Source organism: Nematostella vectensis, chromosome 4, assembly GCF_932526225.1.
Source record: "Nematostella vectensis chromosome 4, jaNemVect1.1, whole genome shotgun sequence".
NCBI lineage: Eukaryota > Metazoa > Cnidaria > Anthozoa > Actiniaria > Edwardsiidae > Nematostella > Nematostella vectensis.
The window spans coordinates 11,705,601-11,716,420 of NC_064037.1; the positions used below are offsets into that span (position 1 = coordinate 11,705,601).

General features: G+C 41.8%; 2 protein-coding genes across 3 annotated transcripts; one reads left to right on the plus strand and one right to left on the minus strand.

Annotated features, from left to right (window-relative positions):
* Positions 1-920: 920 nt before the first annotated feature.
* LOC5516631 (putative amidohydrolase YtcJ) lies at positions 921-5,988 on the plus strand. The gene is made up of 5 exons (XM_001636572.3): positions 921-1,500; positions 3,502-3,957; positions 4,786-4,944; positions 5,158-5,548; positions 5,735-5,988. The coding sequence occupies exons 1-5, from the start codon at positions 1,000-1,002 to the stop codon at positions 5,944-5,946; spliced, it is 1,719 nt and encodes a 572-aa protein (XP_001636622.2). The 5' UTR covers positions 921-999; the 3' UTR covers positions 5,947-5,988.
* On the minus strand, positions 5,979-10,794 carry LOC5516565. 2 transcript variants are annotated; one of them, XM_001636638.3, is made up of 3 exons: positions 9,965-10,794; positions 8,951-9,124; positions 5,979-6,963 (listed from the first exon to the last, which is right to left on the minus strand). In XM_001636638.3, exons 1-3 carry the CDS (start codon positions 10,421-10,423, stop codon positions 6,493-6,495), a joined length of 1,104 nt encoding a protein of 367 aa, XP_001636688.1. In that variant the 5' UTR covers positions 10,424-10,794; the 3' UTR covers positions 5,979-6,492. The 2 variants fall into 2 exon arrangements, with proteins under 2 accessions (XP_001636688.1, XP_048582105.1); XM_048726148.1 differs by lacking the exon at positions 8,951-9,124.
* Positions 10,795-10,820: the final 26 nt, after the last annotated feature.

Consider the following 10,820-nt stretch of genomic DNA (forward strand, 5'->3'; position numbering starts at 1 on the left):
TTTGTGCAGCAGGGTCACGTGGTGTCTTGTCCTCAAATATTCTTGTACATAAACACAGAGGGGTACTCGGGGGGGGGGGGTCTTCAGGGTAAAAGTGACAGGGATAGTCGTCGGAAAATTCGAAAAATACCCCTTAACAACAAAAACCTTCCAGGCAAATGTCATATCATAGTTTTAGTGTGGTAGTTTCCTCTTAGCCGAGAGGTTGCACTTAATGTGGGCCCAAGCTCAGTTGTGTTTCCCCCACCATGACAACTTATAAATAAATAAACAAATAAATAATGAATACATAAAGAAAGGAAGAAAGCAAAAGAAGAATCCAAAATAACGGAGGTACCTAGAGCGACCCCTCCCCCTGTCTAATACCTGAGCCCCGCGCCCCCCTCACCCTTGGGAAATATAAAACAATACGACAATAAAAAGAATAAAAATCTGAGTATGATAAGGCATTAACGACGATGGAACATTATCCCTGAACAATAAAATCTCTCGTGCGAGTCTTCCCTTTCAGCAATGAAAACAACTTCTGGAAAATTCAAAAGATATGATAAGATGGGTTCTCTTTGTTCATGGTTTGTAGAGATGATTGATGGTTACCAAGACCATCAATTATATGGAAATATTTTGAGAATTTCGACTTACCAAATAACATGTTTTTGTGGTATATGCAATCAAGCTAATGCTCAAGTCCCCAAAGGAAACAAGACAAAGTCTTGAAAAAAAAATGAAAGAAAGTGCATAAATTTAAAACTATATTGCGTAATAAACAAATGACTAGGAGTCCTATCGTGTTACCAGGTTAAGAAATCATGAACAAGAAAAGCTGGTTTGTTTGGATTACTACTCATATTGAAATAATTTTGATTGACATGCCAAATTCATCCAATCATAATAATCAAAGTGGGTCTCTATAAAGAAGACGGGCACTCCTAGTTTGCCACTCGGCGCCAACCAGCGACAAGTACAGTTCTGTGAATCCAGCTTCTCATAATTGCCAAAATGTCCCAAAAGGAGTTTGCAGATACCATCTTTACCGGAGGTAATATCTTCACGATGGATGATGCGAAGCCTAAATGCGAGGCTGTGGCGGTCAAAGGCGACACGATCCTTGCAGTTGGACGCAAAGACGACGTCTTCAAATTTTCTGGGCCAAGCACAACAGTAATTGATCTCGAAGGCAAGACGATGTTCCCCGGATTTATCGAGCCACATCAACATGCAATCCAGGCAGCAATTTTCAGCATCCTTCCAAGCATCAGTGGCTATGAATGCTTCTCCTATGCCGAGGTCAAAGCTCGCATAATGAAAGGCATTTCCGCTGTTGATCCATCGCAAAGTCCGCTCGGTTGGGGCGTGACCTTTGGCTGGGACCCCGAGCTGGTTCGCGATCTACCAGCCTTGGATGCGAAGTTCATCGCTAAGGAATTCTCTGCTGACATCCCTGTGTTGATTGTGGCGCAGAACGGGCACGCCGCTTGGTGCAACCATAAAGCGTTTGAGGTAAGAAATTATTACCCAACAACACCGAGAAAGCGCAAAATATCGACGAAGAATGGATAAAGTACAAATATAGCAATATTTCATAATCGTATTGCTTTCGCTGACTTTCGTCAGACTTACCCCAAGTGGCCCTCTTTGATTTTCCCTAATAAAAGCGCGTTTTAATGGGCATTTTTATGAGTTAGCGAAGCAAACAAAATCGAGTGCGCGGAGAGGAGGCTTATTCCGCTCGCACGATTTTCGAATATAATTTGCATATATTTGCAGCGAAAAATAATGACGTTATATGCAAGTGTGGCACGCGCATGTCACGTGTTCTTTTCTCGGGTAAATAATATTTCCTCTCAAACACGACAGACAACCTGTGTTTTGTGTTCTTCAATCATTGTTAATCCGTAGTATAGGCATGCCACGCCTGCCTACGCCCCGAGCATTTTAATCGTCGCTCGCCTCAGGGCCGATCATAAAGGCGATGACACCCTCGTATTTTTTTTGTACCTGACTTTTAAACAACAAGATATTTCTCGAACCAAAATATAATTGATTAGTCGTTGAAAGGACAATTAAACATTTTTGGACACAGACAAAGCCCAATGTTGTTTTTTTGTAGTTTTGAGATTTCGCACCACATATCAGCAGATCAGCGGTGCAGAAGCACAAAGCGTACATTATTTTTCGGAATCACTCCTCGCTCGGCAGAGATAGAGGTCATGGGCTTTTTTCACAAATTTGCCAAACGGTTTGTGTTTGTTTTGTACATACTCTGTTTGTATAAAAAACCCGTCTAATTTTCAGGTGGGGCTGGGCCGTAATTATTTTTTGAACATTTTAAGGCTGTATATGTTTTTATGGGTGTTTTTAGCGGAGCCCCATGGTCATAGGAAAGTGATATAGCTATACGATAAAGTTCCCGTGGTCACGATGCGCGTAAGACTAACGGGGAAAAATATCACTGAAAAGAAGCAGTCACTCGGTTGCCTTTTTTCCTTCACTTCTAAAAAAAAAGGAAACTATATACTAAAGAAAATGGATGTAGAACAGAACAAATTATTGAGACGACCAGAACAAAGACTTCCCAGAAAACTAGACCCAAAACTAGACCCAAGACCTGAAGACAAAACCCAAAGCACTAAGATTTTCAAGTGTTCGATAAACCGAAGAGCCAAAAAAAGGCAGAGAGAAACAAGGCAGAGATAGATCGAGGGATGGTAAGTTTATTTCATTGTAAGTGAAGTTATCCGATACTTATGTGTTTTTTGTTGTTGGAAGTAAACGAAAGGAAAAAAACTAGGGGAGACAGGTAACCCAAGCACTCGGTTTGTATTCAAGTACGCAAAAAAATTATATATATAGTGATAAAAAACGGACAACTAAAGAAAATAGTAGTGGACTCACTTTATTCTTGTGTCTGGGGTTGTCTCCTGAGTACATAAAAAATTCCTTAGGTCTTTTTTTTAAATATTCTAAACCTAACCGACTAGAAATTCAATCGAACTTGGGGGCTCTGCTTTTAGGCAGTGTCTAAATACATCTAGTACATTGCAGCCTGAAATAAACACACCAGCCATTGTATATAAAATCATGGTATCAACAGAATCACACAAATGATAAATAACAGTTATCGCTGATTTTCTTTTTAGAGCGCATCTACACATGGAAAAACATTTTGCTACTGAGCCTGGGCACGCTCTTAGAATTTATTGGTGAAATATCAGGCTGGACGTTCTTATACTAATAAAATAAAAGAAAAGTGTGTTTGTTCCCCCTTAACAATGGTGCACATGAAAGCCAATATGAATGGTTAAATGGTATATCTAGACAGACTACAGACAAGCTGTAGAAAAACAAGGTGATCTGCGCAGGCGTGGTGTAGACAAGCTATAACCTTCGTCGGACGAAGGGCCAACGCTCGAAACGTCAACTACTCTGTTTCACCGAGGCGTTCATTATACTTTTTCAACCTTGTGTTTATTTATAATATGAATGTTTATCTCTTCCCAGGTTGCTGGAATAGACAGCTCTGTTCAGGATAGCAGTGACGCTGTTTACGGCCGTGAGGAGGATGGCTCACTTTCCGGGGAGGTCTGGGAGTCTGGCGCTATTCTTGGATTGCTGTCAAAGATGCCTAAATCACCTGACGCCGACCCGAAGAAGCTGCTAACAGACCAATGGAAGGCGTACGCGTCTTACGGCTTTACTACCGTCACTGAGCTCGCGTACACGCCCAACCCACCGGTCGATGAGATCGTGGTCAAGATGGCCCAGAATAAGGATTGCCCCATAAGACTGGGGTTGTACCAGCTAGTAGGAGAGATATCCGATGTTGGTACGACCAAGCCGATAGCGGAGCCCACTGAGATGCTGTGGGAAGCTGGAATTAAGCTTGTTGCTGACGGCTCACCGCACTGTGGTACCGCGGGTATAGTCGATCCTTACTTGGACAGTGAAATGACTAAGGTAAACAAGCTTCTTGTAGAGAATAGGGGATAAAAGGGAATAGGGGACAAAAGGGAATAGGAATTAGGGGAAGAAAAGGGAATAGAAATAGGGGATAAACCTTAGTAGCATAATTCTATTAAGATAAAATAAATGTGATAAAATGTTATATTGGTTGCAGCTGTGATTGTATAATGGTGTAGGTGATGTAGGTGATTCTTACAATGATGATGGGTCACGACAATAATGATTATAACGATATGGGGAGGGTGATAAAGATGATTACAATAAGTTGTTTTTGTTCATCAATCTTTACCCGGTTTTGTGCAAGTGCGTGTCTGACATGGGACCAATTAACTTCAGATCGGCATCTTAGCTCTGGTCATACGCCTTTAGGACTATCAAAAACTTTTTCTATTCAAATACACACAAAAAATTACCCCTTTTTTAACTATCGACGAAGGTGTAAACCGGAGTCACACTCGTCTCGTCGCATGAGCAGAGTGGAGGCCTGATCCCTAGGAACCTCACCCTCTGGACATGCGCCTGTTGTGGTTATATATGTTAATTACTTTTATGATAATCCATGGCCGTAGCGGGCCTCGAAAAATTGGGGGGGGGGGGGGAGGGGCAAAATTAAAAAACATTGAGAAAATACTTGGGGCGCACAGCCACGCCCCTACTGCTCGTTTCCTTATAAATTTTCAAATTATTGGGGGATGGGGCATGTGCCCCCACCCCCTGCTACGGCCCTATAATCTGATGCCAATGGGGGATGATGTTCACAATACTGATGATACTTGCATTGATAATGTTGCTGATCAGTCTGTCATCTCATTTCCTTGACAGATATTGTCGTTCCCTCCACCCCCCTCGAATGGCCTCGTCCTTCACACACCTGAGAACTTGTACAAGATCGTACGCTACTATCACGAGAAGAACATGCAAGTAGCTACGCATGCGCACGGCGATCGTACGTGCAAGGAAGTCGTAGACGCCTATGAAAAGGTTTGAGGTTCACTCGCTTACGGCGGGTCATTGGTTTTTACCTCTAAAATGGGTAGCTTGGAGACGCAAGAACGTGTCTAGAGAAAAAAAAGGCAGGATTGGTCCCAGAGTAATAATTCACTGGCCATGGATCAATTAAGTTCGTTTTAAATCGGCACCTTTAGCTTATTTCGATGGGTTTGATGGGTGTAACGCTTCTTCCTTATCCCTCAGGTGATGAATGATTGCAAGACTCCCACGGACGTGCGCCATCGAATTGAGCATTGCGGCCTGATGACACCAGAGCAGATTGCGCGCGCAGCCAAGCTCAACATCGCGATGTCCTTCTTTGTGGACCATCTCTACTTCTATGCCACGTCATACACCAATGATATACTGGGCCCAGAGCGAACAAACCGCTGGACTCCACTATCCGTGGCTACCGAGTACGGCGCCAAGTGGACCATCCACCAGGATCACCCCACCTACCCCGGCCACGCCCGTCCCTTTGCGAACATCAAGACTGCCGTGACCCGAACCCAGCGGGATGACCCGAAAACTGTGTACGGAGAGGAGTATAAGGCCACTCTTGACGAGGCTTTGAAGGCGTATACCATCAACGCAGGTTAGTTACAACAGAATCTATAGAATCTATAGAAACCTTGTTATTGGGGACACCTGGTGACTGAGGACACCTCTTTTATTTTCTACAACTCTGGAGCGGCTGAACAAAATCGATATATTCACAATTATTACAAAGCCCGATTCCCATTGGCATGCCAAAACCGTTGACCTTATTTTGCAATTGCAGCGTGGCAGTTGAGGAAGGAGAAGGAATTGGGAAGTCTTGAGGTCGGCAAGAAAGCTGATCTGCTCATCATATCAGACAACCCGCATCAGATGGACGCATTCAAGCTGGAGGAGATTAAGGTGGTGGACACGTTCTTGGGCGGGCGGAGCACCAATCAGACGGCGATGACAGAGAAGAACAAGCAAGGAAAACAAGTGAAAGTGTATGCTTGACCATGTACAGAGAAATTCAAATAAACATGGAATCAATTACAAGCGTTGTTTAATCAATTCTGTCTAGCTCAAAACTCTTACAAAGGCCACATAGATTTTTATTACGAATTTTGTAAGAAAGTGGCTTGTATTAATGAATTTTTTGGAGAAATCAATAGCATTTCTTTTCATCATTCTTTATACTTTCATTATTTTAAGCTACTACTCTATACAGTATCAATACCTAATTATTTCCAATATATGTTTTTCTTATCTAAAAAAAGCTAACGAGAAATAATGCAAATTATAAGGTGCTTAAGGGGTGAGTATGTTTTTTGAACGACCCAGTGGTCCGTTTACTATTAAGATTTATCGTCAAATATACTTTAATTCCATATAATATCTATAATTGCGCAAATCCTGTCTACATGCCTGCTTGAAAATAGAAAATCTGGAGGGTGTGGTTGAGAAGTACATACTGTATTTCTTCACTGGGGTGTGGGTATGTGGGATAAAGGGGTTTGGGGTGGGGTTGCTCCTATCCTCTAGTTTGTGATGGCCCTGAATTCACCATGTTGCTTGCACTGGAGAATCTGCACAGCAACAGTCACCAAACCACGATATCACTGGATTGAGCAAAGTCAATTGGCCCTCTCTATATGCACGACACAGGAATACTATCACAAAGCCAAGAATAACTGGCAATGGTGCAAGCAATGCGATACCTGAATGAAGATTTGCACAGAGACTCACTTCAAATATCACAAGGAGTCCTGCCATAATAACCATCAAAGCCAATTGGTATTTGGGGAGTTTTTTTATCCTTTGCTTAAACTTCAACCTCTGCTGTTTAAGGGAATGTACGGTGGCTATTTCCTCTTCTGTGTAGGCTGGTCCTGTCACTGAGTCTGTGTCTCCAATCAATGGCTCTACGTCAACAGCGTCTAAAGGATCCTCATCTCGATTCTGATGACTCCCATATGTGACAACTTGAGGTATTGTTGTACTTTGTTGTTGCGGCTTAGGATACCAAATTACCTTGAGTAGAAAATTCAGCAGCAAATAATCACATTTTACTTCTTCCATCCACTAACATATAGCGTAGTTATTAAAGAACAATGGTTAGAAACCACACCGAACTTCAAAGGGTCAAGTCTGGTTTTTAACCCTGTCACGCGGTTGCTTAGGTGCACAAGTCGAGTAAAAGAGAATATGTGAGCGTACACTTTGGTTTTTTGTGCAAAGAACGAAAAAAAACCCCTAGCGCACAGGAATTCTTTCCGTCGTGCCCAAGGGATTTCTTTCCGTGCTAACAGGAATTTTTCTCATGAGCATGAGATTCTTTTGTGCACTTAAAGCCCCATTGGCAAGCCAAAGCAGTTGTTGTTTTGATTAGCGTCATTGTCTTGCGAGCGATCAGATTGGAGGACTATAATACGCATAATTATTCACTAGCGACACTCGAGGTGCGTGTTTTGTCTTGTTTTCGCCGGTGAAGAAAGCTTTTCAGCCACTGTTTCCACAGTATTTAGGAAGACAAGAACATAACGTAACGAAGAAACGACCAAGCAACGCGTGCTACAGCATAAGGATCATTGACAAATAAAGAATGATGTCATCGGGAAAGATGTTGGTTTATTCCATATTCACTCAAACTCCAAACTATTCTTTGTTTTATCACCGGTAAGTACTATAACCTGTAATTAGGTTAATAACCATAAAGCGAGAAGTCAAACACATAGGAAGTATATATTTCATTGCTATGATTCGCAAATTCGACTCGCGGCAAAACTTCTACCCTTCTACATTTTGTTTGTTCCTCTTGCATTTTCAGAGTTGCATCGAGGCTCACCTTTGAATCGAGCCTGATATTTTTATTCCCTCTATATGTGAATGAGTGGCTCAGAGTCTGAAAAACTTTGACTTCCAGGAAAACTAAACCCAAATTCCTTTGTAGTCGCTGTGATTGTTATCACGCAATGCGTGCAAGATTCCCTATAGGCAAGATACTGGTATCGACACGAACGCAAAAAGCGAAGAATGTTCTTATCTTGTGTTAAATATACTCATAAAATGCAATAGGAATTCTGTATTGTTCTTGACGACGACTAATACAAGTTTCACGAACCTTTGTACATACTTCAATTTTCCCGTAACCTTCGGCTTCTGCTGGAGATGGTACCGCTTTCATGACATCGCATAAATGCCAGCATATAGATAAGTCTTAGAATTATTTGCCAGGTATTGTTGTAAAACGATAAAGTAATAACTAATTAAAACTTTGAGCCGCATATCGACGATTTTAACGCGATTTTAACAACGATAGAAGAGGTTATTTAAAAGTTTGAAACAATTTGTAGACTTTCTATTTTAGCGCTAAGATAGAGCCTCGATCTGATGTAGGCTTGGTTGCTTATGGGCCTTTAAGGTCATTGCTGATAAGTTTGAGGTCTGTTATCATATAGTTTGGTACCGTTTAACCAAGTGTATTTGAGGAACCAGACCAGAGCCACAACCAGAAAAACAGCCCAAACTTGCAGCAACTCAAGAGAAGCAAACATACTACTTCGACAATGGGGTGGGCCATCGGACCCATCAGGGGTGAGCTCAAGGCCCACAAGCCCCTACTAGAGTTAAACTTATGATTTCTTGGGCTAACACAGGTAACCCAAGCATTCGTTTTGTATTCTAGTACATTAGAGAATTTGCATAATCTCTTACGTGTTGATAACCATGAATACAACTTCCTTTCTTTATGATAGTTCTGTTGAGTAGTACACTATACAGTTAGGTAGAGTTCATTAAATACCCAAAAGGAAGGAATGGGAATTGAGTTGGGGCTTGGAAAGGGGACTCTAAGTGGGGATATGGAATCCTGGATGTGGTTAAAAAATACGTTGAAACTGGACGATTGTAATTTTAAGGTGTCCCCCAGAGTCAGAATCCCCCCCCCTCCCTCAGGGTATTTAATGAACACTCCTTTAGCTTGATGAACAGGCCTTGTGATTGGTAAAACTGAGCTTACCTGCATTCCATTAATGCAAGCAAGGGTGCTGCTGAAATAGGTCATGTACAAGTACTGGTGTGGTAATGCAAGAAGACTATGCCCTAGAAACTCAAATATCTTGGCAACCAGAGTTATGGCAACTGCTGGCGTGGACTGGCCACTGGTTCTCCTTAACCTTATGTTGACAGCAGTCTGCACAAAGATTTAGTCAACAAGTTATGATGAGTTATTATCAGGGGCTGATCCAGGATTTCTTGAAGGGGGTGTTAATGAGGAGAAGGAACAAATATATAAAATATATGTATCTTGAAAATTGAATCTGTGGATTTTAGCTCTCATACTAAATATGTTGTCACCAACTTGCTGTGTCGTTGCGTGACCTTGCAAGCATAGGGTCTCTGGTTTTAATTGCTATTTCAGAGCATTTTGAAGAAAGTCTGCTCATATATTTCTTCTGCATATGCAAGTCTTCTCTACAGCCACTCTGACCTTTGTCACACAATCAGCTGCGTTGAAGATTGGGTTGCACAACAGTACACAATATAGTAATCTTATACACGCCCGTTTCCAGGATTTTATTTTGCGGGGGTCGAGAGTAGGGAATTTTTAAATCTTATCACCCCTGAAAAAGCAAAATGGGATGGATTTTTATTGGATTTGGCTGCAAAAAAGTTTAACTTTTAGAATAATGACATACCAGAATTTTCTAGAATACCTCATTTATCTAACTCGCTCATGCTTATTAATAGTTATGTCTACAAATAGCAAATCTATTGTGAACTGAAAGTAGACTTTTCGCCATTATGTGTGTGTGGAGGGGGGGGGGGGGTGAAGGCACTTCCTGCACCCCCCTGGGGACAGGCCTATTATATATAGATGACAAAATGATAGTAGTTGGTAACAAAGAAAAATCCTGTAGTAGTATAGTAGAATTAATAAAATGACAGGACAGTGTGGCTTGTTGTTAGAAGGCCGGAGTTTACTGTTTCGGGTAGCAAAATTAAAAAAATATTTTATCAATTAAATACTAACCTGTGGAAATAACAGTACACTCCAGAGCACCAAAGCAAGCCACTGGATCTTTGCAGCCGTCTCTTTTACGTTCAATGCAAACTCTAGCGTTACAATCGCTGTCCATAATATCACACAGCCTCCGGCATAATATACCTTCAGCGCGGCAAGCTCTTTGGAGTAGGACCAGAATTGAACGAGAACAACAACACTTATAACGGCTACAGTAACTGTCGTGATACAAAAGTAAACTGGGAGCTTGACATGGAACACATAGAAGCTGTTTACAATGGAGGCCGTGAAGAAAGCCGTAGACCACAAGACACTAAGTCCATCTACAGATTTCTCGCGAAAGTTCTTATGTATCTGAGGAAGAAGCACGAAGCACCAAAGCGTGGCGTCCGTATAGGTACAAAACACGGCGAAGTTACAGCTTGTTGCGGATACTCCAGCTCTGCAGCTTTCGTAGGTGTGAATCATATTTCGTAGTTGTGAATTTGAGGAGATACTGCAAGTTTGGGGGTGTTCTATGGAGACATGGAGGAAATATACTCTTCAGCTTTCATCATTACGATTGCGTTTTTATCTGGTCGCGTGACGTGAAGCGTGAAAGGCAGGCGGAAGTAAGTTAACATTGTTGGCGTTGTGTGACCAACCCGGCTACGCGGGTGAAGACTCGTCTGATGTCAACATTTTATTTTCTTCTAATCAACGGTATTTTTATTTTTGCGAAATGAAAATTTACAAAATCACGGTGAAATAGCTGTAAAAATATGAACATTTCTATTTTACAGCCAAATTCATTGTTGTGCGACCTCGGCGAATCCAAAATCCATGTCTCGTTTGGGAATAGCGCGTGAAACAGAGTGGTTGCGCT

Excerpts from the sequence above, each read along its gene's own strand:
- LOC5516631 (XM_001636572.3), top strand. The coding sequence starts at position 1,000 with ATGTCCCAAAAGGAGTTTGCAGATACCATCTTTACCGGAGGTAATATC. Across the intron at positions 3,958-4,785 it reads TGGACAGTGAAATGACTAAG|ATATTGTCGTTCCCTCCACC; the intron begins GTAAACAAGCTT and ends TTTCCTTGACAG. Across the intron at positions 5,549-5,734 it reads GGCGTATACCATCAACGCAG|CGTGGCAGTTGAGGAAGGAG; the intron begins GTTAGTTACAAC and ends TTGCAATTGCAG.
- LOC5516565 (XM_001636638.3), bottom strand. The coding sequence starts at position 10,423 with ATGATTCACACCTACGAAAGCTGCAGAGCTGGAGTATCCGCAACAAGC. Across the intron at positions 9,125-9,964 it reads GTGTACTGTTATTTCCACAG|ACTGCTGTCAACATAAGGTT; the intron begins GTTAGTATTTAA and ends ATCTTTGTGCAG. Across the intron at positions 6,964-8,950 it reads CTTGCATTAATGGAATGCAG|GTAATTTGGTATCCTAAGCC; the intron begins GTAAGCTCAGTT and ends TTTCTACTCAAG.